The sequence below is a fragment of the Colletotrichum higginsianum genome, chromosome 4 (genome assembly GCF_001672515.1).
Source record: "Colletotrichum higginsianum IMI 349063 chromosome 4, whole genome shotgun sequence".
Lineage (NCBI taxonomy): Eukaryota > Fungi > Ascomycota > Sordariomycetes > Glomerellales > Glomerellaceae > Colletotrichum > Colletotrichum higginsianum.
This window is the reverse complement of record NC_030957.1, coordinates 1,345,246-1,370,572: the sequence shown is the minus strand read 5'-3', so window position 1 is coordinate 1,370,572 and position 25,327 is coordinate 1,345,246. Positions and strand designations below refer to the sequence as shown.

The following is a 25,327-nucleotide window of genomic DNA, read 5'->3' as shown; positions in this document are numbered from 1 at the left end:
CATCAGGTCCGATGTCAAATGCTGGCGTTCTGCTTGTTTTTTTTTTTCCGCGATGAGGAAATGTCATAATGGGTACGCAGTAACAGACCTTTGTGTGCCGTCTTCCCAAAACCAGCCCCAACCCAGCCGCCAACATACAGGATTGCGACTCGGACTATCAAGCGGCGCTTCTGCTCGCTGAGCATCCCTGACACCACGGCCGCATCACGCATGCAGACGAACGCGCATAAGCGCCAACCATGAATTATACGGCCTAGAGTTCCTGTTCAGGAATCGTCTGTGCTCGTACAACCGATATGACGCTAGAGTTTTCTGCCTTGTATGGACAGGACGCCGGTTCGAACCGTTTCGTGGTTTGTTTACGTTCTGGCGTTAATCAAACTGACCTATCCCTAGGCTTTGAATTGCCGTGCAGCAAACCAAGACGCGCTGGAAAAATCCACATTGCGTCCATGCGGCAAATCACCAGCGTCCGCGAGACGGAATCCGGCGGATGTCGTCCTGTTCCGGAAATCTCGTTGGAGCACATCGCGGCAAAAACACCGCCGCGCCATTGCCAGACCCTCGGGTCTCGAAGCTAGCCACTGTCCAATAGCATACACAACCCAGCCTCTACTGGCCGTTTGCAATACGCGTCGACAAATAATTGGGACCTCGGAAGGCACGGAGTATATCAGAAATGCCAGTCGACAAAAGCGTCGGGCAGCAACATCTGGAGCTGTCTCGGGCTTTCAGGAGAAGCCGCATCGTTCTTCCTCGCTCTGTCGCGAAACTCCGGCCCAACCGCGGAAACTCGTCATATCTCCCTCAGCCCCCAAACCGAGCCTTGCGTTCAACGTTGAGTGGTTGTGGCTCCTCAGTCTACTAAGAGGTGCACTGAATGCGCCCTTCATTGATCCTTCGCCGTCTCCCGCATGCCTAATGCTGTATTAGTGGTCAGCGTAAAGTCAAGTTGTACAACTAGTCATCTCTCTTTCCGCCTTGACCACCACATCGAGACGCCGTCACTGCTTGTCGACAGGAAACACAGACCATCACACCCGCACACTCTGTCTCCGTTTTGGACGTGGCACTGTTGCGCGTACTGATGCTGGTTCTAGGCTTGCCTAAGATACCCGCATTCACCATTGGAGCATCATAGACGGAATGGTAGGAAATTTGGCTCAGGAAGAAGAGCGAGAATTCTCAAGATTGGCCAGGACCCGACATGCGTTCTAGCCTCATGGTGAGAAGCGGAACGGCCGGCAGAGTAGTCTTTCGAGATTTTGCACCTTTGCGACTAGCTTTCTCAATAGCCTTCCCCCCCCCCCCCCCCCCCCCCCCAACAACAACAACCAACCCGCCAGGAATTCCATTGGCGAATTCCAAATGGCGCCGGGCTGTACCACGACGCTGACTAGAGTAGGTATCGTTTTTTCATGGTCCTTCATGGTCCTTCATGGTGCCTGCACTGCAGACGTTGCAGTTTAGCGTGGGATCAATAACGGTGCAAATCGACTGTTGTCTCAACGGCGTGTGATCTGAGTCTTCCATGGCGCAAGTGCCCGACTGGATGTTCCCGGCGCTGGACGCTCTACCCTTGTGCGGTTCCCTAACGCCTTGCAATGCGCCTAATTCCACAAAACTCCAATCGTAATGTCCTTTTCTGGGCGAATTTACGGGTTCAGGGACATCTTCTTTTCGTTGCGACCGTCGGGAGTGTATCTGTAGTATGTGTAAATTTCACGGTGTGCCTCAGGGCCATGGCCCGGTAAAATGCGTACTTCAGGAGCTTCTCGATAAGGTCGACGTGAGTCATGACCATGCGGCGGCAGCAATAACGCTTGAGGCCCAACTGGTCCATCGCGTCGCTGTCGGTGTGCACATTAGTATACTGGGGCCGCACATGGGCAGAGGCGTCTGGTGACTTACCCATCAGTAATACCGTCGTCGATGAGCTTCAGGTAGCGCTCCCAGAGGTCGCCGGTGACCTAATGGAAAAGTTAGAAAAGGAGTGAAGCCAACACTGATGCTGCGCAGGCTGACCTTTCCACAGGAGAAGCAGCGAACGGGAATAATCATTTTGGCGGTTTTTCTCAACTGCTGATGATTCGCAAGTGGAAAGGGGTTCGATCTAGGGCTGTGGTTGTGGCCGTATCTCGATTGTCGCGTGTTGAGCTGTTGAGGCTCTCGTTGTCGCTTGCAAGTCGGCGCCGTAGTCAAAGAAACTTTGTCGTTACTGCCGTCCTTCGAGCAAGCCTGCGAAAAAGAAAATTTGTCGGCCCGGGAATGTTCCGTTTTTATCTTATCAGTGCTGAATGTGGGGTAGACCCACCAATTGCATGGCTCAGCGACAGAGCGGGACCAAAATTTCTCTGGCTCTCGAACTTTTTTTCCAGGAAAAGGCGAAGCATCCCGCGTGTGTGTGCGAACAGAGCAGGAATTCCAAACCAGACTGCCGAACGAACGTCTGAAGGCCGCAAAATTTCCTTCCCCTGTCTCCCCACCCCGGAAAATACGAAGAGATCGAATTTGTGTATTCACTAGCTCCCACACAATACACAATGGCAGGTCCGTCGACCCCGAGAAGTCGGGAGGATGCGAAGAAGAGGAAGAGAGAACAAAATGAGAGGGATGGTCAGGCGAAGCGTCTGCGCCAAAGGGGGAAGCAGAGCCCTGGAAAGCACCTGAAGAATGGCCAGGCCGACGCAGGCGACCTTCGCGACAACGCTTTGAACGTATTGTCGCAGCTCCAGAAGACTCTCACAGACGACCAAATCGAAAGCCAGCTTGTCAAGCTTGGGAACACCGAGGCCCAGGAGGCAGGATGGCAGGTTTCTCTGCCAATGGGAGGTCGTATGGCTGACATTGATCCTATCTTCGCGGAAAACGAGAAGTAGGTGCACTTGCTGACGGTATTGTCGTCGTCCTATCTAACATGAACCCAGATACCTCATCATCACTTACAACACATCCTTGCAAATTTACTCTGTGGCCGAGTCCCTCCTGATCCGAAGAATTGTCCTGCCAGTGGTCCAAAACACATACGCCGAGAAGTCTTCCGCTCCCACGATTGTGGCTACGCGTCAATCGCAAGTCAAGCCCGACTTCCTCTGGGTCGCCTGCTCCGACGGCCGGGTCTGGCGCGTCAACTGGAAGAAGGGCACCGCGGTGTACAACGAGTTCCGGACGCAGTCGCAAACGGCGCTGGATATGTCAGTGGTGGCTATCGACGGATCCAACAACAAGACCGAGGTCATTTACGTATCTGAGGCGAAGAAGCAGTCGAGAGGTGAGATCGTGGCGTACTTCGGCCCCGACTTCACGCAGCCGACTTCCGAGGTCCTCTTTACGACGAAGCAGGTCGACCAAGGAATCCATCTACTGCGCTCGAGCGCCGACGGCAAGATCATTGTCGGGGCTACGAGGGAGGGTCTGGTTGTCGGGACTGTGGCGCCTGAAATCACCCAGACCGACGTAGGGCTCGAATGCGAGTTCTTCACCTTCGATACGGCCGACATTGTCTGCTCTCTCGACATCCGTGTCACGAACAACAAGGACGGTTCAGTCCTGGACCTCATCTCTGGTGGTGCCCGAGGTGCCATCTACTTCTACAATGACATTCTCAGAAAGCTGCAGAACATCAACGCGCCAAAGTCGAAGAAGGATGGTCTGCAGGGCCGCAAATACCACTGGCATAGAAGGGCTGTGCACAGCTTGAAGTGGTCGAAGGACGGTGAGCGGCAGAAACGACTGGTGGCATGATCAGAAGAAGCTAATTACCATCTTAGGTCACTACATGATTTCTGGTGGTTCAGAAAACGTCCTCGTGCTCTGGCAGATGGACACCGGCAAGATGGATCATCTTCCCCATCTGTCGGGAAGCATTGAGAACATTGTTGTGTCGCCCACGGGAGCGTCGTATGCCCTTCACTTGGACGACAACTCCGCCATGGTTCTCTCTACCTCTGAGATGAAGCCTTCAACTTACATCTCGGGCATTCAATCAGCCGCTCGATTCACATCAACGCCCAAAGACCTACTTGTCAAGCGTGTGTGGTCAATGTCTGATGAGGTGCGGCACCCGGTTCCTGCTGCTTTGAATCCGGCAGAGCCATCAAGACTTTATGTTTGCACTGGAACGGGTCAGCAGGCGATGCTGGCGGGTGAGCTGCAGTCGGCCCCTCTGCTGCAGTCGTTCGACATGGAGTCATTCCGCAGCATCTCAAAGCAGGCTTTGGCAAGAACCCAGCCGACGGACTTCAACATCACATCAAAGGGAAGCCCGATTTCGGAGCCCCGCATCACCCACGTCGCATTCTCTCACGACGGCCAATGGCTGGTCACGGTCGACGACTGGCAACCACCTAAGCGCGACCTAGAGAAGGTCGCACCGGAAGCACGTGAGCAGTTTGTGAGAGAAAGGCGCGAGATTTATCTCAAGTTCTGGTCTGCTTCGGCCGGCGAAGAAAGCTTTGCTCTGTCATCCAGAATCAATAACCCCCACGTCACAAGCCGACCGGAGACTGTCCTTGCCCTTGCAGCAGACCACACAGCAAACCGATTTGCCACCCTTGGAGATGACGGTATGGCGCGGATATGGCAGTCAAGGACAAGACAGCAAGATGGCCTCACCTCCAAGGATGCTGCTGGCGAGGCTCTGCATTCATGGTCATGCTCCCTGGCAGTGGGTCTTGGTAGCAACGTTGGTGCTGATGCGCTTGCTATTGCCGGAGAGACGACGAGCGAGCGCAGCGGCAGCCTGAGCTTCTCTGAGGACGGCTCGACACTGTTTGTCGCTTTTGGCAACTCGAACGATGGCACTGTCTACGTGATCGACACCAAAACGGGCGACATTAGGTTAACACTCGAAAACCTGTGGAAGGGCCACATTCGTCGCTTGCAGGTTCTTTCTCCTTACATTATCACCCTGTCAGACGACCTGAGAGTGTATGATGTAGTAGCCGATGAGCTGCAATACGGCATCCAGCTCCCAAGCGGCCGCAACGCTGCCGCAGTGAAGGAATTCAGCCACTTGGCAATCGACCGTAAGTCGCGGACTTTTGCCGTAGTCGTGCCCGGCGGCCAGGCATCCCAGCTCGCCGTTTTCAGGCCGGAGGAGCCCGAACTGCTGTGCGTGAGGCGCATTCCCCACCGCATTACCAGCCTCGTTTCCACCGGGAGCTCGTCCGGCTTCGTGGCGGTCGACGACGCCGCGCAGCTTTGGACCATCGCCGAGGCCACAGACCCCGCCTCCGTAGTCCTCTCGAGACCGTTGGAGGACATGCAGTTGGACGGCGAACCCGTCGCGACAGGCGCTATCCTGGATGATGCCATCGAGGACGAGGATATGGCCAGCGACAACGAACAAGAAGAGGATGTCGCCACCGGGGAAGAGATGGATTTGGACGACGACGACGCTCAGCCAGCTGTCATTAACAGGCAGAAGTTGGCAGAGCTGTTTGACGCTGCGCCGGCTTTCGCCATGCCTTCTGTCGAGGACATGTTCTACAAGGTTGCGGGATTGTTGTCGACGAAGCCTTTGGGGTCATGAAACGGCTACAACACACAATAGTTGTCAATATATGTGCATTATACCCGATAATAGAAGAATGTGAAAGCACTTTGAGTTACGTGCCGTTGGCAGGACGGACGGATCAGGGTCCGATGACTAGCAAATCGGGTCACAATGATCCGGCGCGGATTCAATTAGGGGGGTCCTCGGCGCCGGCAGCGCCGAAGTGCGGGGCAGAATGATCGCCGAGAGCCCCCACCGCCGAAGCACGTCATTCCCGAGGTCTGTCACTTCATCGGGAGCCCACGCACTGGCTTACTTAGCAGCTGTGCGTTTACAGTGTATTATCAAGAACGCGTTGCCCTCAACTAAATCAAAATATACGGCGATCTGTGCGAGAACCCGTTGAATAACAGGAGGACTCTCCAGACTGTTTGATTGGGTTCGCTACGCCTTGTAAGACACAGTGAGACAGGCGCCATGTCTTTCACGTCAATCCCTATTCTCGACCTCGCCTTGGCACAGGACCCCGAGACGAAACCCCAGTTTCTCGAGGACCTCCGCCACGCGCTCATGGAAGTCGGCTTCCTGTATCTCAAGAACGTCGGTATCCCCGATGAGCTATTCCAGAGGGTCGTCAGGGAGGGCAAAGCCTTCTTTGACATCCCGACCGAGGAAAAGTACTGTAATCTCCTTTATTCGGGGGAGTGTGAGCCCCGGGTAGGCAAGAGTAAGAGGACGGGACTGACGATATTTCCCAGGCTCAGGATTGAGATGAAGAACGCCAAGTCTTTTCTGGGATACTCTCAACTCTCGGCCGAGATCACGGCCGGCAAGATAGACCACCGCGAACAGATCGACCTCTCCACGGAACACCCGCTTCCAAGCCCCGACGATCCCCTGCATTACAACCTCCTCGCCCCGAACCAGTGGCCCTCGGAATTCGCCCTTCCAGGCTTCCGTGCCACCTTCACCGAGTACATGGAACGTATGGGCGCCATCTCCATTGCCTTCACCTCTCTCATCGCCGAGGCCATCAAGATCCCCCCCTCAGCCTTCTCCAAGTATTTCGACGCCAACCAGCAGCACAAGCTCAAGATTGTAAAGTACCCGGACCTCCAGGAGCTCGGCATCACCGACCCGGCCATCCAGGGCCAGGGCGTCGGCCCGCACAAGGACAGCATGCTGAGCAGCTATCTCCTGCAGGCGAGCCATCACCGCGGGCTGCAGGTGCAGAACGTGAGGGGCGAGTGGATCGACGCGCCGCCGGTCGAGGGGACGTTGGTCGTGGCCATTGGGCAGGGACTAGAGGCCCTCACGCAGGGGGTGTGCGTGTCGACGACGCACCGCGTGCTGAGCCCGGCCGCCGGGCAGGGCGCGCGGTTTTCGATACCGTTCTTCCAAGGGGTGAGGGGCGATGCTGAATTCGAGGACCTGGAGACCGTCGGGGTGGGGCAGGTGCCCGAGGACATCAAGGAGCAGAGAAGGGCGGTGCTGGAGAGAAACGGCGGGACGAGGCTGGATGATGTCGAGTTCACGTTTCGGAAAGGCGGGGTCGCGAAAACGCTTGGTGAGGCGACGTTGAGGAATCGCATCAAAAGTCACCCGGATGTCGGGGAGAGGTGGTACCCGGAAATTTTGGCTGCGATCCGGATGGAGGAGGCGAGGGCTGCCGCGGCGAAGGAGGGAAACGCGAAGGGGGTTCCCGCGACGTCTGCGGTGGTGGTCCCGGCTCATTAAGAGAGAGATGCCACTCGTGTCAGACAGCTTGACAGAAAGAGGCCAGGCTACTTGAAAGTCTGTCGAAATGTACATAGATCGTTGTCAGGGTGTGTTAGTCTCTCGCGCTCGTAGAGCTGGTGACTGTCGCCTAAGTCAGTTTAGTCGAAGCAAGGAGGCCAAGGTGTATACGAACGATCGGTATCAAGTAGCACATGGCATCGACTTTGCGGGTTATGGACACTGCGCATTACTACACACGCCATTTTCTTGCCCTCGTGCCCCTCTGAAAACAGGCAGGAAGTGAGAGTTGAGGACTTGCCGGGGTAAGACTCATGCCAATGCTCTGTCACGAGCCCCTCCCTCATGGCACTCCTATTCGCCCTACGTGAGGGCCACCAACACCCGCCTTCAGCAGTCTCGGGTAAGGTTTCAAGCTCTAACTGCTCACGGTCGCAAATCACGATGTGTGTGTATGTGTGTGTGTGTGTACTCGTAGGTTCGTATTTGATTCTCCGGTATAAATGAGAGCAAGATTCCAATATTACGCCTTTCGCTGAATGCCGACTCGCCCGACTACGCCTCCATCTCCCCTCGACCCGCACGCCGCGCAATTCTGCCTAAACTCCTCGCCACGCCTGCCACAAAACTTCACAACCTCCCAACAGGTGAACTTCGTTCACTTTATGCGGCGACGAAAGAGGGGAAGCAGTCGGCAAGACCCTTGCTGTGCTTGTTTTCGGCGTGCTCGGTCAGACTGGACGAGGGGTCAAATGTCAGCATAACCATCGGCTATCCGGAAGCTGGCAATGTAACTTACGCGGGGGCCTTGGTGGTCTTCAAGAAGGTGGCCTTGCAGATCTGGCACTGGATGTCCTTGGCCGCAGCGTTCTGCGCGCGCGGTGGTCAGTAACGCCCGTTTAAAGTATGATACGGGCTGGACAAGAGGTTGATAACATACCACCTTGAGCTGAGAGCCCTTGAGCTTCGCGTCCTTGGCGTTGCGATCACGCTTCTGCTGAGCCTTTGCGCCCTGTGTCCCAAGGTGTCAGCATTGGCCTGCCCCTCAATTTGGTTTCCACCGGACCCTGATCAGCGGCGGGGGAGGGAGTTGCAGTGTATTTAACATACGTTGCCCATGTTGGTTTTCTGGTTAAGGGTGATAGGGGTGTTGTGAGGCTGGTTGCTGGGAGGTTTGCCAGTTGTGCGAGAATCGAAGGTGTTCGTGAGAATTAGGAATAGAGAAAAGTGAGAAACGATTCAAAGCGGGCGCAGTCTGACACTTTTTTTTTCTTCTCCCTTCCCCTTCCTTTCCCGCTTGAGCGACCCCGTAGTGCTCCTGCATGGATCTGCATTCCAGACTGTCTTGGGCACGGTCCTCCCGGCTTCTAGTGGCAGCATCCACTGAGGGGCGCTTGAGGAGGGGCGGCTCTTCACCGACATGGAAGAGCGATAATCCAATCCTGGCACCCGGAGTTTGTCGTGTTCCGGGCATGTCCGCTCCCAAAAGGCCCGTTTCATCCCGCGTCTTCCTTTCACATGTTTAGCAGCTAGCTGGTGTTGCAGAGACCCCTTATTGTCGAGGGAGGTTGCAGCTTCCACATTGTTTCCAGATTGGATGCTTGGCTCCGCCCCTCCATGCACTCTGAGCCTTCGACTTGTACGTACATATCACCCTGCGTCTTGAGTTTTCATTCTCCAAGGGTCGAGTCGCGTCTGTGTGAGACCGCGTCGCAGTATTATCGCCGAAGCGCGTCCTTAAAAGAACCAACTCTTGTCATTGAAGCGCTTTCGAGTACCACAATCGTATGATTTCCTACCTTCGAGTGAAATCTGTTTCCTTACATCCAACCCGCAAAAACGGGGACAGGCAACCAAGCAAGCAACCAAACTGTCGGCATAACGTCGTCCATCGACCGTCGACGACGATGTCTAGCCCTAGCTCCCCGTCGCCGGACAATATGTCTAGTGAAGAGTTTCAACAACTTGCCGCTAGTTATGAACCTCTCATCGAGTCCATCTCAGTCTCCAAAGGCGGTGAGTCAGCCCTTGATTACTGTCTCCCCCGCATCTCTACGAGACCAGCCGGCAGAGTACCTGACTCCCCCATGAAGCCAAGGCTGGCCAGAAGACACTGCAAGAACTTGATCAATTCCGTTTCGTCGAGGCCCCGGCACTCTTTTCGCAAGACGCCCCGAGGCGGACCATGGATCATGACGATGTCAAATTACTCGTTGACTGGAAGCTGTGAGTACATGCTTCCCCTGACACGGCATCGCCCTCGTCGATATCGCATGCGGAGCTTCGATTCTAGGCGCCGTTACAACGTTTGATCATAAGTGCATAGCACTGAGGTCATACGCCTACTAGGCGCTCGCATGATTGGGGCCGATTCAACTGTCTAACTTTACTTTCACAGCCGTCACGGGAAGTTTCGTCCGACGCTGATGAAGTTCGTATTATCGAATGACTCTTCCACCGTCCAGGCGACTACCATAGAGGCCATCGAGAACTACCGAGACGCAGCCGACCTTTCCGCTGCGCTAAATATCTTGACCAAGCTGAAGGGCATTGGCCCCGCCACAGCTTCGCTTCTCCTCGCAGTTCATTATCCTGAAAAGATCATCTTCTTCTCAGATGAGGCATACTACTGGCTGTGCAACAAGGGGCAAAAGGCTTCACTCAAATATAACATGAAGGAGTATGAGTCTCTCAACGCCGAGGCAAGGAAGCTTATGAAAAGACTTGACGTCTCGGCAACGGACATCGAGAAAGTGGCTTATGTCCTCTTCAAACAAGTGGGCTCTCTCCCGAAGCAAGCCTCGAACGACTACGTATCAAAGTCCGCCACGATCGAATTCACGAAGCCACAGCAGCCAGCGCCAGCAAAGAGGAAGAAGACCTCCGAAGAAGTGGTCGAAAACAAAGGTCCACTCAGACGATCGAAGCGCGGCAAGATGGCATAAGAGGCTTCTTCGGCTCAGGTGTTCGGACGATGGAAAATGGACCCGTCCGAAACACGGAAGGTGAGTGTCACAGGCCATGTAGCCCAATCTGAATCGACGGATCTACCGGACTTGCTCCGCGTTGCACATCCAAAGTCTGAAGGCTGGTGTTAGTTGATGCTTCGTCGTATTCCGAACCCGGTGTCACGCCCACAACGGCTCTGGAAGTGAGAGCTCACACATTTCTTCTATTCACTAAGTTTCACTGCCCGGAAATTTCTCCATTGTTCTTGCGTGGAGGAAAAGGGTTGGACGGGACTCGCTGCGGCACTGCGGCACTGCGGCCCGCCTGCAGCGTGGTCAGCGAGAGAAGTAGTGTCGTCCATCACTGGGCCGCAGTAACCCGACCTTTTTCCGGGCCCGCGTGATCCAGACCCCGGAACCCAGTCGGCGGCGGACCCCGATGCCATCGCTTTGGGAACATGCTCCAACTGGTTTGCACGACGAACAAGCGACACCGACTACGACATTGCACTCTGCAGCCGTTTTCTCCACGCCATGGAAGATGAATTGTTCGAAGATCAGTATGGGCAGGGCGGCGATGATACTTTACCCCCGCCACCCCCTGCGTTTTCATCAATACCCGACGACCTGTTCTCTCAATTCCTCTCACCCTTTGATACCCCCAGTTTGCTTTGGTCTCAGTCGTTTCCGATCGCTCTCGACAACCATCCAAGAGGCTTCATGCGTGCCGACGAAATCTTCACAGAGAATGGCGGGCCGATCCCGCTCCCGCCGAGGTTTGCCCAGATCAAGCGGAGCCTCGTCGCGGGCAAGGAGTACGCCATAGTGCAGTCGTGGGAACGTCTATTAGTTGCCCTCCGCGCTGAGATTGCGGTGATCGGCGTCACCAAGTCCGACATCATCCCCACTATTGACTTCTCGGAGCTTCAGGACCACTCCCGTGTGTCCGAGTTCACCGCCAAGCTCCGACGCCGAGGTGGTGCCATCATCCGCAACGTTGTGCCAGCCTCGGAAGCCCATTCTTGGCGAGAGGAGACGGAGACGTACCTCTCGGAAAACCCGCACACCAAAGGCTGGCCGACGCGCGATCCTCACCTCTTTGGCATTTACTGGTCCCCGGCGCAGATCAAGGGTCGTGCTCATCCAAACGTCCTCGCCGCCCAGCGATTTTTGATGGGTCTCTGGCGGTCCCGGGGCCCCAACGTGCCCGTGGTGGTGGATCACCCCGTGTCATATGCCGACCGTCTGAGGATACGGACCCCGGGAGACGAGGCCTGGCATCTGAATGCCCACGTCGATGGCGGCAGCGTCGAGCGTTGGGAAAGCGATGGCTATGGTAACGCTGGAACATACCAGCGGATCTGGGACGGACGGTGGGAAGACTACGACCCCTGGGACAGCAGCACCCGCCTCAAGGTCACCTCGGATCTTTACAACGGCGCGGGCTCATGCAGTATGTTCCGCATGTTTCAAGGCTGGCTCTCCATGTCCGATATCAATCCAGCCGACGGCACTCTTCTGCTCTGTCCCATGCTCCAGCTCGCCACGGCCTATTTTCTGCTCCGCCCCTTTTTCTCCCCACGCAACCCCTCGCCGACCTCGCCGAACTTCCTCGCGCGTGAGAACTGGTCGTTGGACTTCGCCCAGACGAGCATCATCCAAGGCGCCGTCCCGTCGTACACCCAGGAACTCAACTCGACGCTCCACCCACATCTGCAGCTTGACAAATCCCTTGTGCGTATCCCCCCCGTTCGGCCTGGCGACTACGTTGTTTGGCACCCGGACATGGTGTACGGCGTCGACAGAGTACCTGCCTCGTCAACGCCCGCGACGATAATGTACATACCGGCCTGCCCCTTGACACAGACCAACGCGCTTTATCTCGCCCGCCAGCGGAAGGCTTTCCTTCGTGGCCAGCCGAGTCCGGATTTCGGAGGCGGGAAGGGCGAGACGACGCATATGGGTCGGCCTGGAGTGCAGGAGGTCAGCGATGCGGGTGGAGAGGACGGGCTTAGGTCCATGGGCTTGCTACCATGGGAGGACACAGAGGGGAAAAGTCCGACGCAGAAGGCTTTGGTGGGCATGGCGAATGCGATTTTGTTCCCTGAGAGCTATGACATGGTTTAAAAAAAAGGGAGAGAGACTGCGAGGCGTTTGGGTCGATATCACTATGTGTTTCAAATCGAGGCCTGGTGTTTTCTAGGCGTGGGTGGATAAGGAAAAACTGGCGGAATATATAAAAAGTGACAAAGGTCTTGGCCAGGCCACTAATTCACTCATAATCATTGATGACGTTCCGGAGTTCCGTGTTGGATTAACCCAATCGCCTTGATTTAAGGATTAAGACGACATTGTGTTGACAAAAAGTCCCGCCATGGCAGAAAAACTTCTGCTCCACAACAACTTGAGCTGATGACCTTCAGGGTCTATTGTAAGGAATCACAACCACTTGTTTCCTGCACAATGACTCTAGAAAAGATCAAAAATTGGACGGTCTTCAAGCATTGCAGTAGCTTACTTCTAGGCTAAACTCATTCTGACGGAGTTGCAAGCAGTTAAGCCAAGTTGCAGCTACTGTTGATGTTGCCGAAGTGAGGGACTGAGCAGCGGTTGGGTTGACCAAGACGATGATGGCTCCATTATAACCCCATCACTTTGCTTGAGTTTCTTAAACTATCATGTCTTGGATTCCATGGTCCTTGCTCGAGTTGTATGCACAGAGGTAGGTAGCATGAAAGCCTGGTACACAAGCCTCCATGTCCAGGTAGCATCGACACGAAATAGATTCTCTAGACTTTTGGTAGGGATGATGATCTAGACCACTTACTTTCGATATTGCTTCATAATCTTGTTTGTACAATGTTGACTCTCAATGAACAGGCCTGATTATAGCAACACTGATTGAGCCCTAGTTGGATGTCAGGATGCGCTTCTCGAAGACTGCGTGTGCCACCTTTCCCTGCCTCTGTGTTTTTTCCTGAAACAGTAGCGATAGTAATAGCTTTGAGCGCTTTGCAATAGGAAGGCTTATTGACACACAGTACATATAGGCCGGCGTAGTATGAAATAACAAGAAACGACGATCTGCGGGCTCGACAGGTCTCGGTATCACCGCGACTGATCCGAAATCTTCTTTGAGCTATATCCAATCACTTGCAGCTCATATCACAAAACAGCGAATAGAACTGTATTAGCAACACTGAATGACAGCGATTGCCTCCACGTCGGCCAAGTACACGATTCCCGCACAAAGGACAGGCAACCTAGTGCAATGGAAAGGGTTTTTGAAGAAAGCAAGTTTGTTCAGAGGATGAGGTGTTTAGACTTGGGAAAGCCATACGTCCTCGCACATGACCTAACAACACCGCACATATTCAGGGGCTATCCACTCTTGAACTGCCCTAGAACGATATCTACATCCTCAAGGGAAGGGTCCCTCCTTACGACTATCTCCAAACTCACCCAGGCTGTTTACAAAGCCAGTGGCGAAACACTGGGATATAGAGTCAATAAGACGAGAAAAGGTAATTTATGCAAATAGTCATGGCGTCAGCCCGAGAGTTGTTGGTGAACATGGGCGTGTACTTGAGAGCCATACGCTGTCACAAAAGAGTCGAACCCAAGCGGTTTGACGTTGTCTGTAGTCGACATATGAACCGAGTAGTCTTGCCAATGGCCAGATGTCCTAAGAACATTATTCCCTGCATGGACACGCCGTAATCGTCAAACTAAGGCTTCGACATGGGAGGGGCCTGTGCCGACAAACAGTCTACCTTCAGGGCAGCTAAGCATTTCACTGGAAAGCACGAAGCTGTTGGTTGCTTCTGGTGTGCCAGAGAGACTCAATGCGAGACAACGACATTGATGAAAAGCCGTAACAAACATTTTCACTTTTTCAGTAGTCTTGAGAAACCCAGGCCTTCCAGATAGTCGGCGTCAAGTGCGTGTACGTAAGGTGTAAGTGGCTCCTTACGTGCTGTAGGATCCTAACCAACAGGTTAAGCAAACCTTTCGCAGGATAAGAAGGCATCGTCGTATGGGCCACTGCACCACATCGGTGATTAGTAATCATTCTAGCACACAGATTCCATAAGGATCATGCCTCTACGGATACGTGGTGGGTTCGGCCTGTGTAGAGAGGCGCCCCCGAGCATCGGGTCTTCCGACTAAGCATCTTCCGGACTAACCCACCCGGAGCGAGTCATGGTGCCGGGATTGCAACCCCATGTCAGAAAACCCGAGCAGGTCATGTCAGCCCCCAAATCTGATCTCGATGCCGTTGGCTGTCTGTAGTCGTATCCTTGCCTGCCGGTGCGGTCGGTCTTGCACCGACCAGTCGCTCGCAACTAGGTAAGGGCCGGGTGGGCACCCACACGTTACCTGGGAATCTAGGATCTCGAAGGAGGACCCTCACCACCACCACAGCGTTCCGGATTGGATTCCCGGAGGTGCAAGTGTGGTCTAAATGCAATGTGTGGGTAAGAATGACGTGTTATTGATCTTGTCGTGGTTCGTCGGGAGATGGAGAGGGGGGCGCGTCTTGTGGGATGAGGGCGTTCCCATGGGTGGTTGGCGGTGCCCCCCGACTCGTTGAGTAGTGTAAGTAGATGGTACGTCCGGCATTTGAGGCCGTTTGTACACGATACATCTGTCTTGGTCGTCTCCTGTTTCGGCTTCTTACTAACTCAACTGCTAGCCAGATCATGATCTGAACTTGCAAAAACAGCGGGACAGTTTGGATGGGCTCGCCGATGCAACATGAATAGTTGCGTTGTGCAGACAAGATGGCGAGAAATCGCCCCGAGAACCTTTGAAAGCGCATTCGGGTGCCCCCGGTTCCCCGTCGTCGTTCGTCAGACTCACCAGATCTGGCGAAGCATGACGCAAAACAATATCATATTTAAGGGGCCCAATGTCAATCAAACAGATGGGGATATCGCGGTTCTTGTGTATCCCACCTCAACACGACGATGCTCCATCCACGTGTATGGCCAGGTCCAGTCCGTCAATCCTCCCCTAGCCTTGGCAGACAAGAGCCGGGACTGAATCATGTGCAATGCAGACGGATAACGCTCTTTACGTGCGGATACGGGTTTGGCAGAACGACAGTCTCCAATTACTAGCAGGCAACGACGACTCCGCCGACTCCCCGATGGCATGATCCTTAACCCCTCAATCCCCAGCATCCTAAAGTATGGATTCTGGTGGCAAGGGTCATGGGAGGGCACCACTTGGCACATTTCGGAACCCGTACCCTCAAAAAGTCACCGTTTATGAAGCGAATTGACGATCAACATAACGGTGGTTGGAAAAGCCTAGTCCAAAGAGAACACCCTGTTTCCCCTGAGCTGAGTCTGAATCGCACGATGCCAACTTCCTTGGTTGTCCCCCGACTAGTCTCGCAGACATTTGCGTCATCCAATCTCAATAGGGCAGAGTCACCCTTCTTATCTTACTTTTGTGCCATTTCGTCTAGCCAGTGAAACCCAAACTGCGGCAGGACTTGCCTGCTGTCCGTAGGGAAAGGCTGGAAAGGCTAAACTTGAGGGTTATTCTTGTGTAACCCGTCAAGTTGAGATGACGTTGCTGAAGAAAAGCAAAACAGCCCCGCCGGCAGATGCAGAGGAGTTAGTTGGCGGAGCGCCCCCTCCCCGCCCACCTCCGCCTCGCGCACGCCTCTCTCAACTCTTCGGGTTCGGCGGCGAAAAAGACTCACTTCGACACTGACCCCTCCGCTGCTCGGATGGTAGAAGCCCGGGGGATGCTTAGGTGATGACATGTGGGGAGGAGGGACGCGGCAGAGTATCGCCTCGAGAGAGCTACACTTGTCTCGACAAGCATGAAAGGTCTGATGGTTTATCGCACTTGTAAGCGGGAAGAATATCGTACATCAAAAGGTGTAGATACATTCTTTCAAAAGTGGAGATCAAATACGAGAGCATGCGAGAAGATACAGAGTACTGGATAAAGGTATATAGGTGGGACTGTCGTCTCGCCCTGCATCCTCACCAGAATCTTGGCTCGTAAGCATGAGTACCTCTTATCGACGAGTAGTCCAGGCACAGAAAGGACGCAAATGGGATTTTCTGTTCCTACCAGTCTACTACATAGCAGAGTACGTTTGAATTGCCCGACTGGCCCGGGTCAATTGGCGCCAGAGCCTCGCTTTGGTACTCACTTTGGTCAAAGTGACCGCCGACAAGCGATAAATACAGTTCGCAGACTCACGGGACCCAACGGCATCTCTTGTTTTCATCGTGCAAAATGCCCACAAGCATGTTTCAGAATTCCCCATGGAAGGACGGAAGGTACCGGAGTCTTCCGCCATCTTGCTGATAACAGCTCGCCTCTTGGCTTGCTCAGAGTATGCTCGGAACCACGTCTCCGGGATAGACCGGCAGAAAACATCGTGGAGCAGCCGCTGAGCATTCCAGAGGTCAAGACCCCCCTACGTCAACCGAGGCGGCGGGGGTTGCTTTCATGGTTATCAAGATTGAATTCGACGTCCGATCCATACACATGCACACCCACACCCACACACAGACACATTGTTTGGGATCGCCGTGTCAAGATATTGTATTAGGATGGAGTAGCACACAAAGACGTGGCCCTCACATTCATGACGTGACTTTGGACACCGACAGTCCGGAAACAGACATGCAAAGTTGTAAGCAGATCTAATCATTCGCCGGTGACGAACCAATGTCAGTGGCCAATCGTAGCCAATCACACCCTAACAACAGCTCGGGAGTCGGGACAGCCAGCGGAGAGGCGCGCACAGGTGGTAGGTACCTAGACAGACTCGAGAAGCACAGCAGCCCAGAAATGCCAATGCAGGGGCCGGCGGTGGACCGTGCTCGGCTGCGGCGGAGGATGGTCCCCACAGCCCACAGCGAGACTTGTGATACGTGGGCTCGCGGGTTGCAGTTGCCTTGGTACCTGGGCACGCAAGCACGATAGTTAAGGACCAAAAGGACAGGCCATCCAATCTCGTGCAAGGGGGCGGCGAGGTGCTCCAGCAAAGTAGGTAGATACATGGCATAGTAAGGGAGTGAACACAGGTGCTTTCCAGGGCTCCCGCACTAACAGGGCCCTGTCACCGACATGCCAGCTTGCTTGCCTTACCCGGACGCACCGTCCCCACCAGCAACAACAGCGTCAGGCCTGAGTTGGGATCCGGGTCCCCGCGACCGAGACCAAGAGGGAACGTCGAAAGTGGGCTCTCTTTTTGCGGCTGGACTGGGAGCCCGAGCCCCCAATTCGCCAGCATTCTGCAACCAACCAACCTACAAACCAACTGCACCACGACAAACAACGATCCCTCGAGTCATCCTGACTGCGCTGCAACCTCGCCGTGTAAACAAAGCATTTCACGACTCACGCCCGACTCCCCAACGCCCGCCCCGCCACCCGAACCACGGCTCTCAAGACGACCCTGCCTGAGCGACTGTCCGCCAGTCCCAATACCAATCCCTCCCTCTCTGACCTCTCTGTCTCTCTCTATCTCTCTCGCGTCATCTCAGCCGCAGCCGCTTCCCAAGATTAACCCCCGGGCACTCATCCACATCCTCGCGAGAGGGGGGCAATGACCATTCCCCCGCCGAACTATGGCTGATTCGGTCAGGTCCTCGGACAAGATCCCCCGGTCCCCCCTCAAGCCCAAGGTCATCCGCTCCCAAAAGATCTCTGGCCCCTCGCCCAGTGATCCGCCTCGCCCCTCACCTCCGCCGCCCCTTGCCGGCCCCGACGATCTCGAGGACTTCAGCGACCGTGACCTCGATCACCGCCGCGTCCCCTCCGCCCCCGGCGGCCCCGCGTCCCGCTCCCACACTCCCGGTCACCTCGCATCCAAGAGCCAGGATCGCCGCCGCAAAACCTCCGACCTCTCCATCCGCCAGCGTTCGCAATCCGCCTCGCAAGCACAGGCGGCACATCCACCTCCCCGTACTACCCCGACGAGCGCCAACACCCCCAAGCCGCCACCACCGCCGCCTTCTTCCTTCCGACCCAACAACACTACCGGTGATGCCGTGACCTTGAACAGCAACGATGGTTCCGAGTCCACCGGCGGCCCTGGATCCGACCGTGATGGCCGTCGCCCAGTTGCCATGCGCTCCACGTCCGCCATAGCCGGCAAGCATTCACTCCCCCTCTCATCTTCCTCAACACGCCAGCTTTCCACCACGACCTCTTCTTCCCGGTCTGCCCCCAAGGGCCAGCACACCCTCTTTCCGCCTCTTCAGGACCCCAAGACGGCACCGGATGTACCCTCAGCTCCTTCGTCGGGCATGTACTGGTCCCGCGCGCCCGTCTCAGGTGCGCCTCACACATCACTTCGCGCTCATACAACGACGCTGGTCGGGTCCAACATCTTCGTGTTCGGGGGTTGCGACTCGCGTGCCTGTTTCAGCGAGCTCTACGTCTTTGATGCCGACGCCTTTTACTGGTCTGTACCGCACGTCACAGGCGAGACCCCTGTGCCGCTGCGGGCGATGACTTGCACCGCTGTCGGTAAGAAACTTGTCATATTTGGCGGTGGTGATGGCCCCGCCTACTACAACGACATATACGTCCTCGACACGACGAATTTTCGCTGGCACCGGCCCAAGATTACGAGCGAACGTGTCCCTTCGAAACGCCGCGCTCACACGGCCTGTCTCTACAAGAATGGCATCTATATCTTTGGAGGTGGCGATGGTGTGCGTGCTCTCAACGACGTCTGGAGACTCGACGTCAGCGACATGAACAAGATGTCATGGAAGCTTGTCTCTGGGCCAGAGAGGGCCCCGCCTCCCGGGGTCCGGGAAACTCGCCCGAAACCCCGCGGCTACCACACCGCCAATATGGTAGGCAGCAAGCTTATCATCTTTGGTGGCTCCGATGGCGGCGAGTGCTTCAACGACGTGTGGGTCTACGATGTTGATGCCCATACATGGAAGGCCGTCTCCATCCCGCAGACTTTCCGCCGCTTGTCTCACACGGCTACCCTCGTGGGCTCCTATCTCTTCGTCATTGGTGGCCATGATGGCAACGAATACTCCAATGATGTGCTCTTGCTGAACCTCGTCACCATGACTTGGGATCGCCGGCGTGTCTATGGCTTGCCGCCAAGCGGCCGTGGTTATCATGGCACCGTGCTGTATGACAGTCGTCTGTTCGTGATCGGCGGCTTCGACGGCAGCGAGGTGTTTGGCGATGTTTGGATGTTGGAGTTGGCCGTGCATTCATATTATTCCCAAATTAGCCACTTCACCATCGAGGTTTGAGGCTTATCCTTCCGTTGTTATTGCTTCTTATTATCTTGTCTGTCATATCGTGACTCTTTTATTTACTCATTTTAAATCTGTTCAACTTTCGTCGTTCAAACAACAACCCCCCAATCTTCTCAGCTACAGTATTTATGCTTGATGACGGAACGGCTTCATAAAACCCCGGTGGATGGCAGAGACAGGCAGGCAGGCAGGCATGCATTTTATTTCCCCCTCTTGAATATAGTACCTTTTGAACCTGCCCCAGCCATTGTGTATTTTGTGTGACATGGCACCTTTTGTGCGACACGACTGATTCCCTGACTTCTAGATCTCGCAAGAGCTAACAAGGGATCGCTATCTCTACCGAGCCGGATCGACAGGTTTTTTTGGGACTGACTCGTGTATCAAGATGTCCCCATGTGCCTGTATGGATTGAATCGGGCGACGTACGTCACTGGGCAAGGGGGAAAGAGGGGCAGCCTAGGTGATCGGTTGGGGTTCGATTGCGTGCAGTTCTCCCATCCGAGACTTGGAGTAAAGCTGGAGTCAACTGAGAGGGTTGGATTGGAGATTAGGGGGGAGGGGTAGAGGAGGGTATGTGGTGTGTCTGCCAAGGATCGCGGAGTGACATATCGTGGGATCGTTGTGAGCCAAGGATGACGAGGTATGTATGTGTGCCAGTCCGTAGTCGGAACCGATGTCACTCGCGGGCCAAACGGGAACAGCTCAACATGTACTGAAGGGATGGAAGCCAGCCGCGTAATACGGACCGGGTCGCCGGGACGAGAGTCGTTGGCCTTACACGCTCAAGTGCCCTCCAAAGAGCGCGTCCGCTCAACAACAGGTGCAAGAAATATATATTGTTTTCTTGAAATTAAACAGTAGTTGTATTCATCGGCTCGTCCAGACTCGACCATGGTAGACTAAAGAAGTCAAGAGGAGTTGAGTTAATTGGCCCATCCAAACGAACAAAACACTCCTTCTTCGCTTGCCTCCTCCATACACTCATGTAGCCTTGAACTGTCAGGACATGGCTGGGATGGGTTACATCCAGCCCTCTCTCCCTCTTTCGATAGAAAAAAAAAACCCCCTTCACAAAAAACGCCGATAATGCAGTCAGCCAACCGCCACTCGCTCTCCTCCAACTCCCGGGAGAAGAGGCATGCTTTTTCTTCTTCGCCGAGACCCTCTTGGAACTCGAGAACATAGGAAATGATGCAAAAATAGGATGCAGCTTGCAAATCGTACAGGACCCGGAGTGAGGTGTTGAGTTTGTTATAGATGTGGTATTGCAGCGTGGGTTGGTGCTTTTACTTGTGCTCGGCGGCCTTGCGGGCGGCGATACGACGCTCCTCGGCGGCGACCATGTCTGTTGATGTTGAGTCAGTCCACACGTTATTCACTAGAGGAAAATGGGCTGGCTGCATCCACCCGGGCGGGGGAGGTGCAACTTACCCTTCCACAGGTCTTGGCCTTCGTAATCTTCCTTGTGAATCTTCTTCTCGATGAGGTGCTTGTGCTCCGGATCATCAGGGTCGATGATCATAACCGTTTCCCAACGGCCAGTGCCCTTCTTGGCGTCGTTCATCTCAAAGGCAGCGGTGATGACAAGCATGGCGACAGCGAGGCCCTGGGCGTAGACACGAGCTTGGACAAGCTTCTGGGAGCCAGTGAGATACTTGTCGCGGCCGACCATGGCCAGGGCACCGCCCATGGAGGCGAGCCACGAGGCGAAGACTATGGAGTAGCGGTTCTCACGGCCCCACTCCTTGAACCTCTGCAACGTCGTCTCGTTGGCCCTGGCCTCGGCGATTGCGCGCGCTGTCGCGTCCTGGTAGCCATACATGGGATCCTTCTCCTTGCCGTAGCGGATTGATTCGCGGTCAGCGTGGACGATGGCGCCAAAGGTCGCTGACGAGGTGACGAGGAAGGAGCGGAAGGGTAGCGTGAGTTGGCGGAATGCCGGATAGCGCTTGCTCGCGAGAAGAACGCCCCCGAGACCGACGCCGAGACCAGCGGTGCCGCCGATGAGACCGGCCTTGACAACGACGCTGTAGTGCTCAGCCTCCTCTTCCTTGCTGAGAATCTTCATGGCTGCGGTTTTGTAAGGAGTTCGATGTGCGGTTTGTGGGTATCGAAGAGTGCCAAAGGTCGAGCCGATGGAACGGTTGCGATTCTGTCTATTGAGAAAAGATGGAGGAAAGGGCGCCAAGTAATAAAAGATAAAAAATGTGAAGCTGCAGAAGAGCCGGTTTGTGTGCGCAGCCTTGTGTTTGTGTTGTTGGTCGGGATTTGGACTGTCGGCCGTAGGGGTTGATGATGTCGTACGATGTGCTCGGTGACGGATCGATGACGGATCGGGGTTCGAGGCTAAAATGGGTGTCAATGAGATGTACCTTGTCGCAGTTGGTGCTCTCGGTGGTTTACGCAAGTCGGAAGACTGCTGCTGGCTTGAGGTAGGGTATCTTGTAGATATGGAATTGTTGATGAGGATGCCGAGACTGGAACCGAGTGACAATGGCCTTATATCCAAATGGAATGGGATCAACAGAGCCGATGACAGCGAAAGGCGCCGAACGGCGATTGAAAACCTGGTGGGCGGAATGCGGCGTAGGCGAAAAAAGTCCGCAAAGGGACCCAGAATCGTGCCATGAGGTCGTCGTTACGGCATGATGTAATTGACCTTTGCTGCCCGGTCTTTGCCGTGCCGCAGTCCTCTCACTCAGCGTCTCGCGACACGCCTTAGCGGTCTTTCAGCGGCTATTCAGCGACCTTTGGCGGGTTCAGCGAACTGCGAAACTCTCCAAGCAAACACCGAGAAATTTCCGCCGTCTCTGAGTAAGCCGAGTGGAGAGAGGAAACTAGCCGGCTCTGATTGGCTGAGCCGTTGCCTCAAGCCACACAACGGACGAGGCATCGTGCTCCCACCACACAAAGATGGTAGCAGTCTGACCACTCTGGCGTCCCCGTTCCTATTTTCGCCGTTTGCTCTCACAACCCAGCTGGTTATGTAATTCCAAAGGGGGCTTCAAACACCGAAAACCTGCGCGCCCCCTAAATTTTCGAGCAGCGCTGATGACACTCGCGTATCGGTTACCAAATCTGTACATGTACAGATGGGGAACTCCAAGATCGCCGGCGAACGCCCACAGTTCTTGGTGACCGAAAGACCCCGGCTTCGCTTTCGGCCATGAAGTTAAACGAAGGAGAAGAACCGAAGGAGAAGGTGAGGGTTTTGTCTCCCCAAGTGGCCAACCACGTGTCGCTGAGGAGAAGCTCCCTCCTTGCACAGCGAACGGCCCCCCTTCAACGACCGCGTCCGAAGCCGCGTTGCCCGGCGCCCCGTGTCACCCGCACCTCCCCGTGGCCCTTCTAGAAGCCTGTTCGTCGGGAGCAATTGGTGAGGATAAGAATGGCCTGACGTCCTCGTCCGGGCCGGCGCTGCCCTTCTGGCACCACACAGGTTTCTCTGGCCCTGCGTCCTCCTCGCTCTGATTTGAGCATCGAAGGATTTCGCGACAGTTTTGTTGTGTCGATAGGACCTGGAACTGGAATGTGGTCCGAGTACCGGCCGGCTATTTGACGTATTGCATCTGGCATGTCCTTTGTACCAGGAAGAAAGCATTACCGAATCTCTTTGAACCCTGCGGGGCTGACGCATGAAGACTAAGTAGCAAAGATCCCGGGTTCGGCTATGTCTGATGGAGATTGCAACAACTGCAGAAAATTTCCAGCCACACGCTGACATGGGTCGGTATTTCCTGACCCAGCCATGGCAGATTACAATAAGGAGACGAAGTCTTACCCCGCCGTTTTCAGCGTCAGTTACAGGGGGAGGCTACGAATTGCGCTTGGAGATGCCTGCCACTGACTGCGTCGTACAAATACTCGACTGAGAGTAAACGCAGCATCATCGTTGAATGGGCATCTGAAGGCGGTCAACGGGATTGTCTCGTCACCGCCTCTGAGAGACACAAAACAGAGCGTCAGAACCACCTAAGCCCAAACTCTCTAATGTAGTAATGGTGCGTGTGCGCGCGTTGGTGCGGGAATAGGAAGGTTTTCTACCGCAGGCCAACTCTCGTTGGGTTTCGAATGCCCTTGCGTTTCAGAGCTTCAAGATGCTCAGGGTCCAAGTCATGCCCGCCGGCCATCGCAACCCACAGCCACCCTCCGAATCCAGGGTCCTCGCCATCATTATGCATTGCATCCGGAAATACAGCTATGCCCCGTAATCCTCACCGCCGGTTGGATCATGTCTCGCCTCGTGGTACTATCACGCAGGCCGCGTGTGATTGCGAATGGTAATCGACATGACGGTACAGGTCCAGGTCCCCCAGGAAAAGTTTTGACCAGGTGAGGGGGCTCCGACGTGCGCCTCATTCTTCACTTCAGCCCAATCCGTCTTCTAGAATCTTTCCATGATCCCTGCCAGAGTCAGGGGTACTCTAGTCTGCGCTCCCGCTCTGCTACGTTTGGCCTCAGCCCAACGAGGTCCGAGCGGTCCCCCCTTACCGACTGCCATTAGTGATTGTGTGAGACCTCGATATTTTCAACTAGCAAACCTTCCGAGGCCGGTTCTCCCTCAAAAAGTCGCTCGTGGAAACAGGCGTGGTTGTTTCGTGCGCCTCTTAAAGCTTGCCTTGCCCCTCAACAACAACGCTTCTTCATTCGTACCTTCGTCCGAACTGCTGGTCCTCGGGTCTAGGCGTCTCAGTGTCTGATTCATGCCTTTTATGCACCCTCGAGGTGTTGCATGTAGGCCGGTAGTGGGTCATGCTCTGGCTTACACTACCTACGCTATTACTTATTGGACCGAGCAGAGCCCTCTGTCCAATACACCTCGAGGCTCGATCCTGGGTGAACCCGGTCCGAAGCTCTCAGATCGATTGGCGCCGAGTCATTTGCCCGGAGCCAACCCGGCGTTGACGATATTACGTACCGACCCATTCGCTCTGGGTTTGGTGCATGCCAACAACTGCACTAGTCTGCTCAAATCCCGAGGTGGTAGGAAATTCGTTCCATGCTTATCCGCCGGCGACAGCCGAGAATGATTGAGGAAGAGAATTGAAACCAAAGGCAATCGGAGTTCAAAGCGGGTGTCAACGACACATTCGACCCGCGGCTTCCGTGTGATCATTGTCAGTGAGTCTTGGCATTCGTTGAATTGGAGAGCGTCGTGCGTGTAGTAAAAATGTAGTGTTTTCGGTGACTACGGATCGTTCATGTCCGAGCTGGGGTTCCCAAGCGACGTGCAAACGCTGAAGCTTGGTGATGGAGGATTCAAGTGCAGGGAAACTGCTGCTAGGAAGTCTAAGGGTTACAAGGCTCAAGAGCAACAACAATGCAAGGAATCCGCCTCCATGTATAGAGTACAGATACTCTGTAACAATCTCTTAGCTGAGAGGTAAAATATCATCTCGCATGTGGTACCCACAGTTGAGCGGGCTGGCTGGTGAGAGTGATGGATAGTCCAACATGCAGCATTGAGATTGCGGCATTTCAAGTGGAACCCCGCTACCGTTCCTGTCCGTGTCATCTTGAGTCAATGAACGGCCGAACGATGGGCAAACGCTGACGTTACCGTTGCCGTCTCCGCGATCTCGGCCGGGTGGTGCAACATGAGGAGGGCTCGGGACTCCGTAACACCTACCTGGCATACCAGTATGGATACCGTGCCATGAGTATCCGTACCCTACCTACAACTGCGGGGCGTGGCGTGGCGTGTGGGTAAGCGACGGTGGCATTCATGTCTTGATAGCCACGCGGATAAAGGTAATGCTGGAAGTCTCGAGGCGTTCTTGCCGCAACGGAAGGAGCCGGGTTAGACGGAATAAATCAATAAGGAGCCTTCGACCAATTTGTTTTTGAACTTTGGCCATCACATGCGGCGC

General features: G+C 54.9%; 9 protein-coding genes across 9 annotated transcripts; 5 read left to right on the top strand and 4 right to left on the bottom strand.

Moving 5' to 3' along the window:
• Positions 1–1,655: 1,655 nt before the first annotated feature.
• CH63R_05723 (DNA-directed RNA polymerases n 8 kDa subunit superfamily) lies at positions 1,656–2,061 on the bottom strand (the record flags this gene model as incomplete). Its single annotated transcript, XM_018300698.1, has 4 exons — positions 1,656–1,704; positions 1,764–1,850; positions 1,912–1,970; positions 2,026–2,061. The coding sequence occupies 4 exons, from the start codon at positions 2,059–2,061 to the stop codon at positions 1,656–1,658; spliced, it is 231 nt and encodes a 76-aa protein (XP_018158548.1).
• A 482-nt stretch (positions 2,062–2,543) lies between these two features.
• On the top strand, positions 2,544–5,533 carry CH63R_05722 (WD domain-containing protein; the record flags this gene model as incomplete). Its single annotated transcript, XM_018300697.1, has 3 exons — positions 2,544–2,875; positions 2,928–3,715; positions 3,771–5,533. 3 exons carry the CDS (start codon positions 2,544–2,546, stop codon positions 5,531–5,533), a joined length of 2,883 nt encoding a protein of 960 aa, XP_018158547.1.
• Positions 5,534–5,974: 441 nt separating this feature from the next.
• Positions 5,975–7,234, top strand: CH63R_05721 (2OG-Fe(II) oxygenase; the record flags this gene model as incomplete). Its single annotated transcript, XM_018300696.1, has 1 exon — positions 5,975–7,234. One exon carries the CDS (start codon positions 5,975–5,977, stop codon positions 7,232–7,234), a length of 1,260 nt encoding a protein of 419 aa, XP_018158546.1.
• Positions 7,235–7,897: 663 nt separating this feature from the next.
• CH63R_05720 (Transmembrane protein) lies at positions 7,898–8,353 on the bottom strand (the record flags this gene model as incomplete). The annotated part of the gene is made up of 4 exons (XM_018300695.1): positions 7,898–7,970; positions 8,034–8,104; positions 8,175–8,246; positions 8,345–8,353. The coding sequence occupies 4 exons, from the start codon at positions 8,351–8,353 to the stop codon at positions 7,898–7,900; spliced, it is 225 nt and encodes a 74-aa protein (XP_018158545.1).
• A 788-nt stretch (positions 8,354–9,141) lies between these two features.
• CH63R_05719 (Calcium/calmodulin-dependent protein kinase) lies at positions 9,142–10,179 on the top strand (the record flags this gene model as incomplete). The annotated part of the gene is made up of 3 exons (XM_018300694.1): positions 9,142–9,250; positions 9,328–9,460; positions 9,633–10,179. The coding sequence occupies 3 exons, from the start codon at positions 9,142–9,144 to the stop codon at positions 10,177–10,179; spliced, it is 789 nt and encodes a 262-aa protein (XP_018158544.1).
• Positions 10,180–10,902: 723 nt separating this feature from the next.
• On the top strand, positions 10,903–12,309 carry CH63R_05718 (Duf1479 domain protein; the record flags this gene model as incomplete). The annotated part of the gene is made up of 1 exon (XM_018300693.1): positions 10,903–12,309. One exon carries the CDS (start codon positions 10,903–10,905, stop codon positions 12,307–12,309), a length of 1,407 nt encoding a protein of 468 aa, XP_018158543.1.
• Positions 12,310–14,077: 1,768 nt separating this feature from the next.
• On the bottom strand, positions 14,078–14,336 carry CH63R_05717 (uncharacterized protein; the record flags this gene model as incomplete). The annotated part of the gene is made up of 2 exons (XM_018300692.1): positions 14,078–14,226; positions 14,297–14,336. 2 exons carry the CDS (start codon positions 14,334–14,336, stop codon positions 14,078–14,080), a joined length of 189 nt encoding a protein of 62 aa, XP_018158542.1.
• Positions 14,337–17,789: 3,453 nt separating this feature from the next.
• Positions 17,790–19,448, top strand: CH63R_05716 (Kelch domain-containing protein; the record flags this gene model as incomplete). Its single annotated transcript, XM_018300691.1, has 1 exon — positions 17,790–19,448. One exon carries the CDS (start codon positions 17,790–17,792, stop codon positions 19,446–19,448), a length of 1,659 nt encoding a protein of 552 aa, XP_018158541.1.
• A 1,295-nt stretch (positions 19,449–20,743) lies between these two features.
• On the bottom strand, positions 20,744–21,525 carry CH63R_05715 (Mitochondrial hypoxia responsive domain-containing protein; the record flags this gene model as incomplete). The annotated part of the gene is made up of 2 exons (XM_018300690.1): positions 20,744–20,802; positions 20,889–21,525. The coding sequence occupies 2 exons, from the start codon at positions 21,523–21,525 to the stop codon at positions 20,744–20,746; spliced, it is 696 nt and encodes a 231-aa protein (XP_018158540.1).
• Between the last annotated feature and the right edge of the window lie 3,802 nt (positions 21,526–25,327).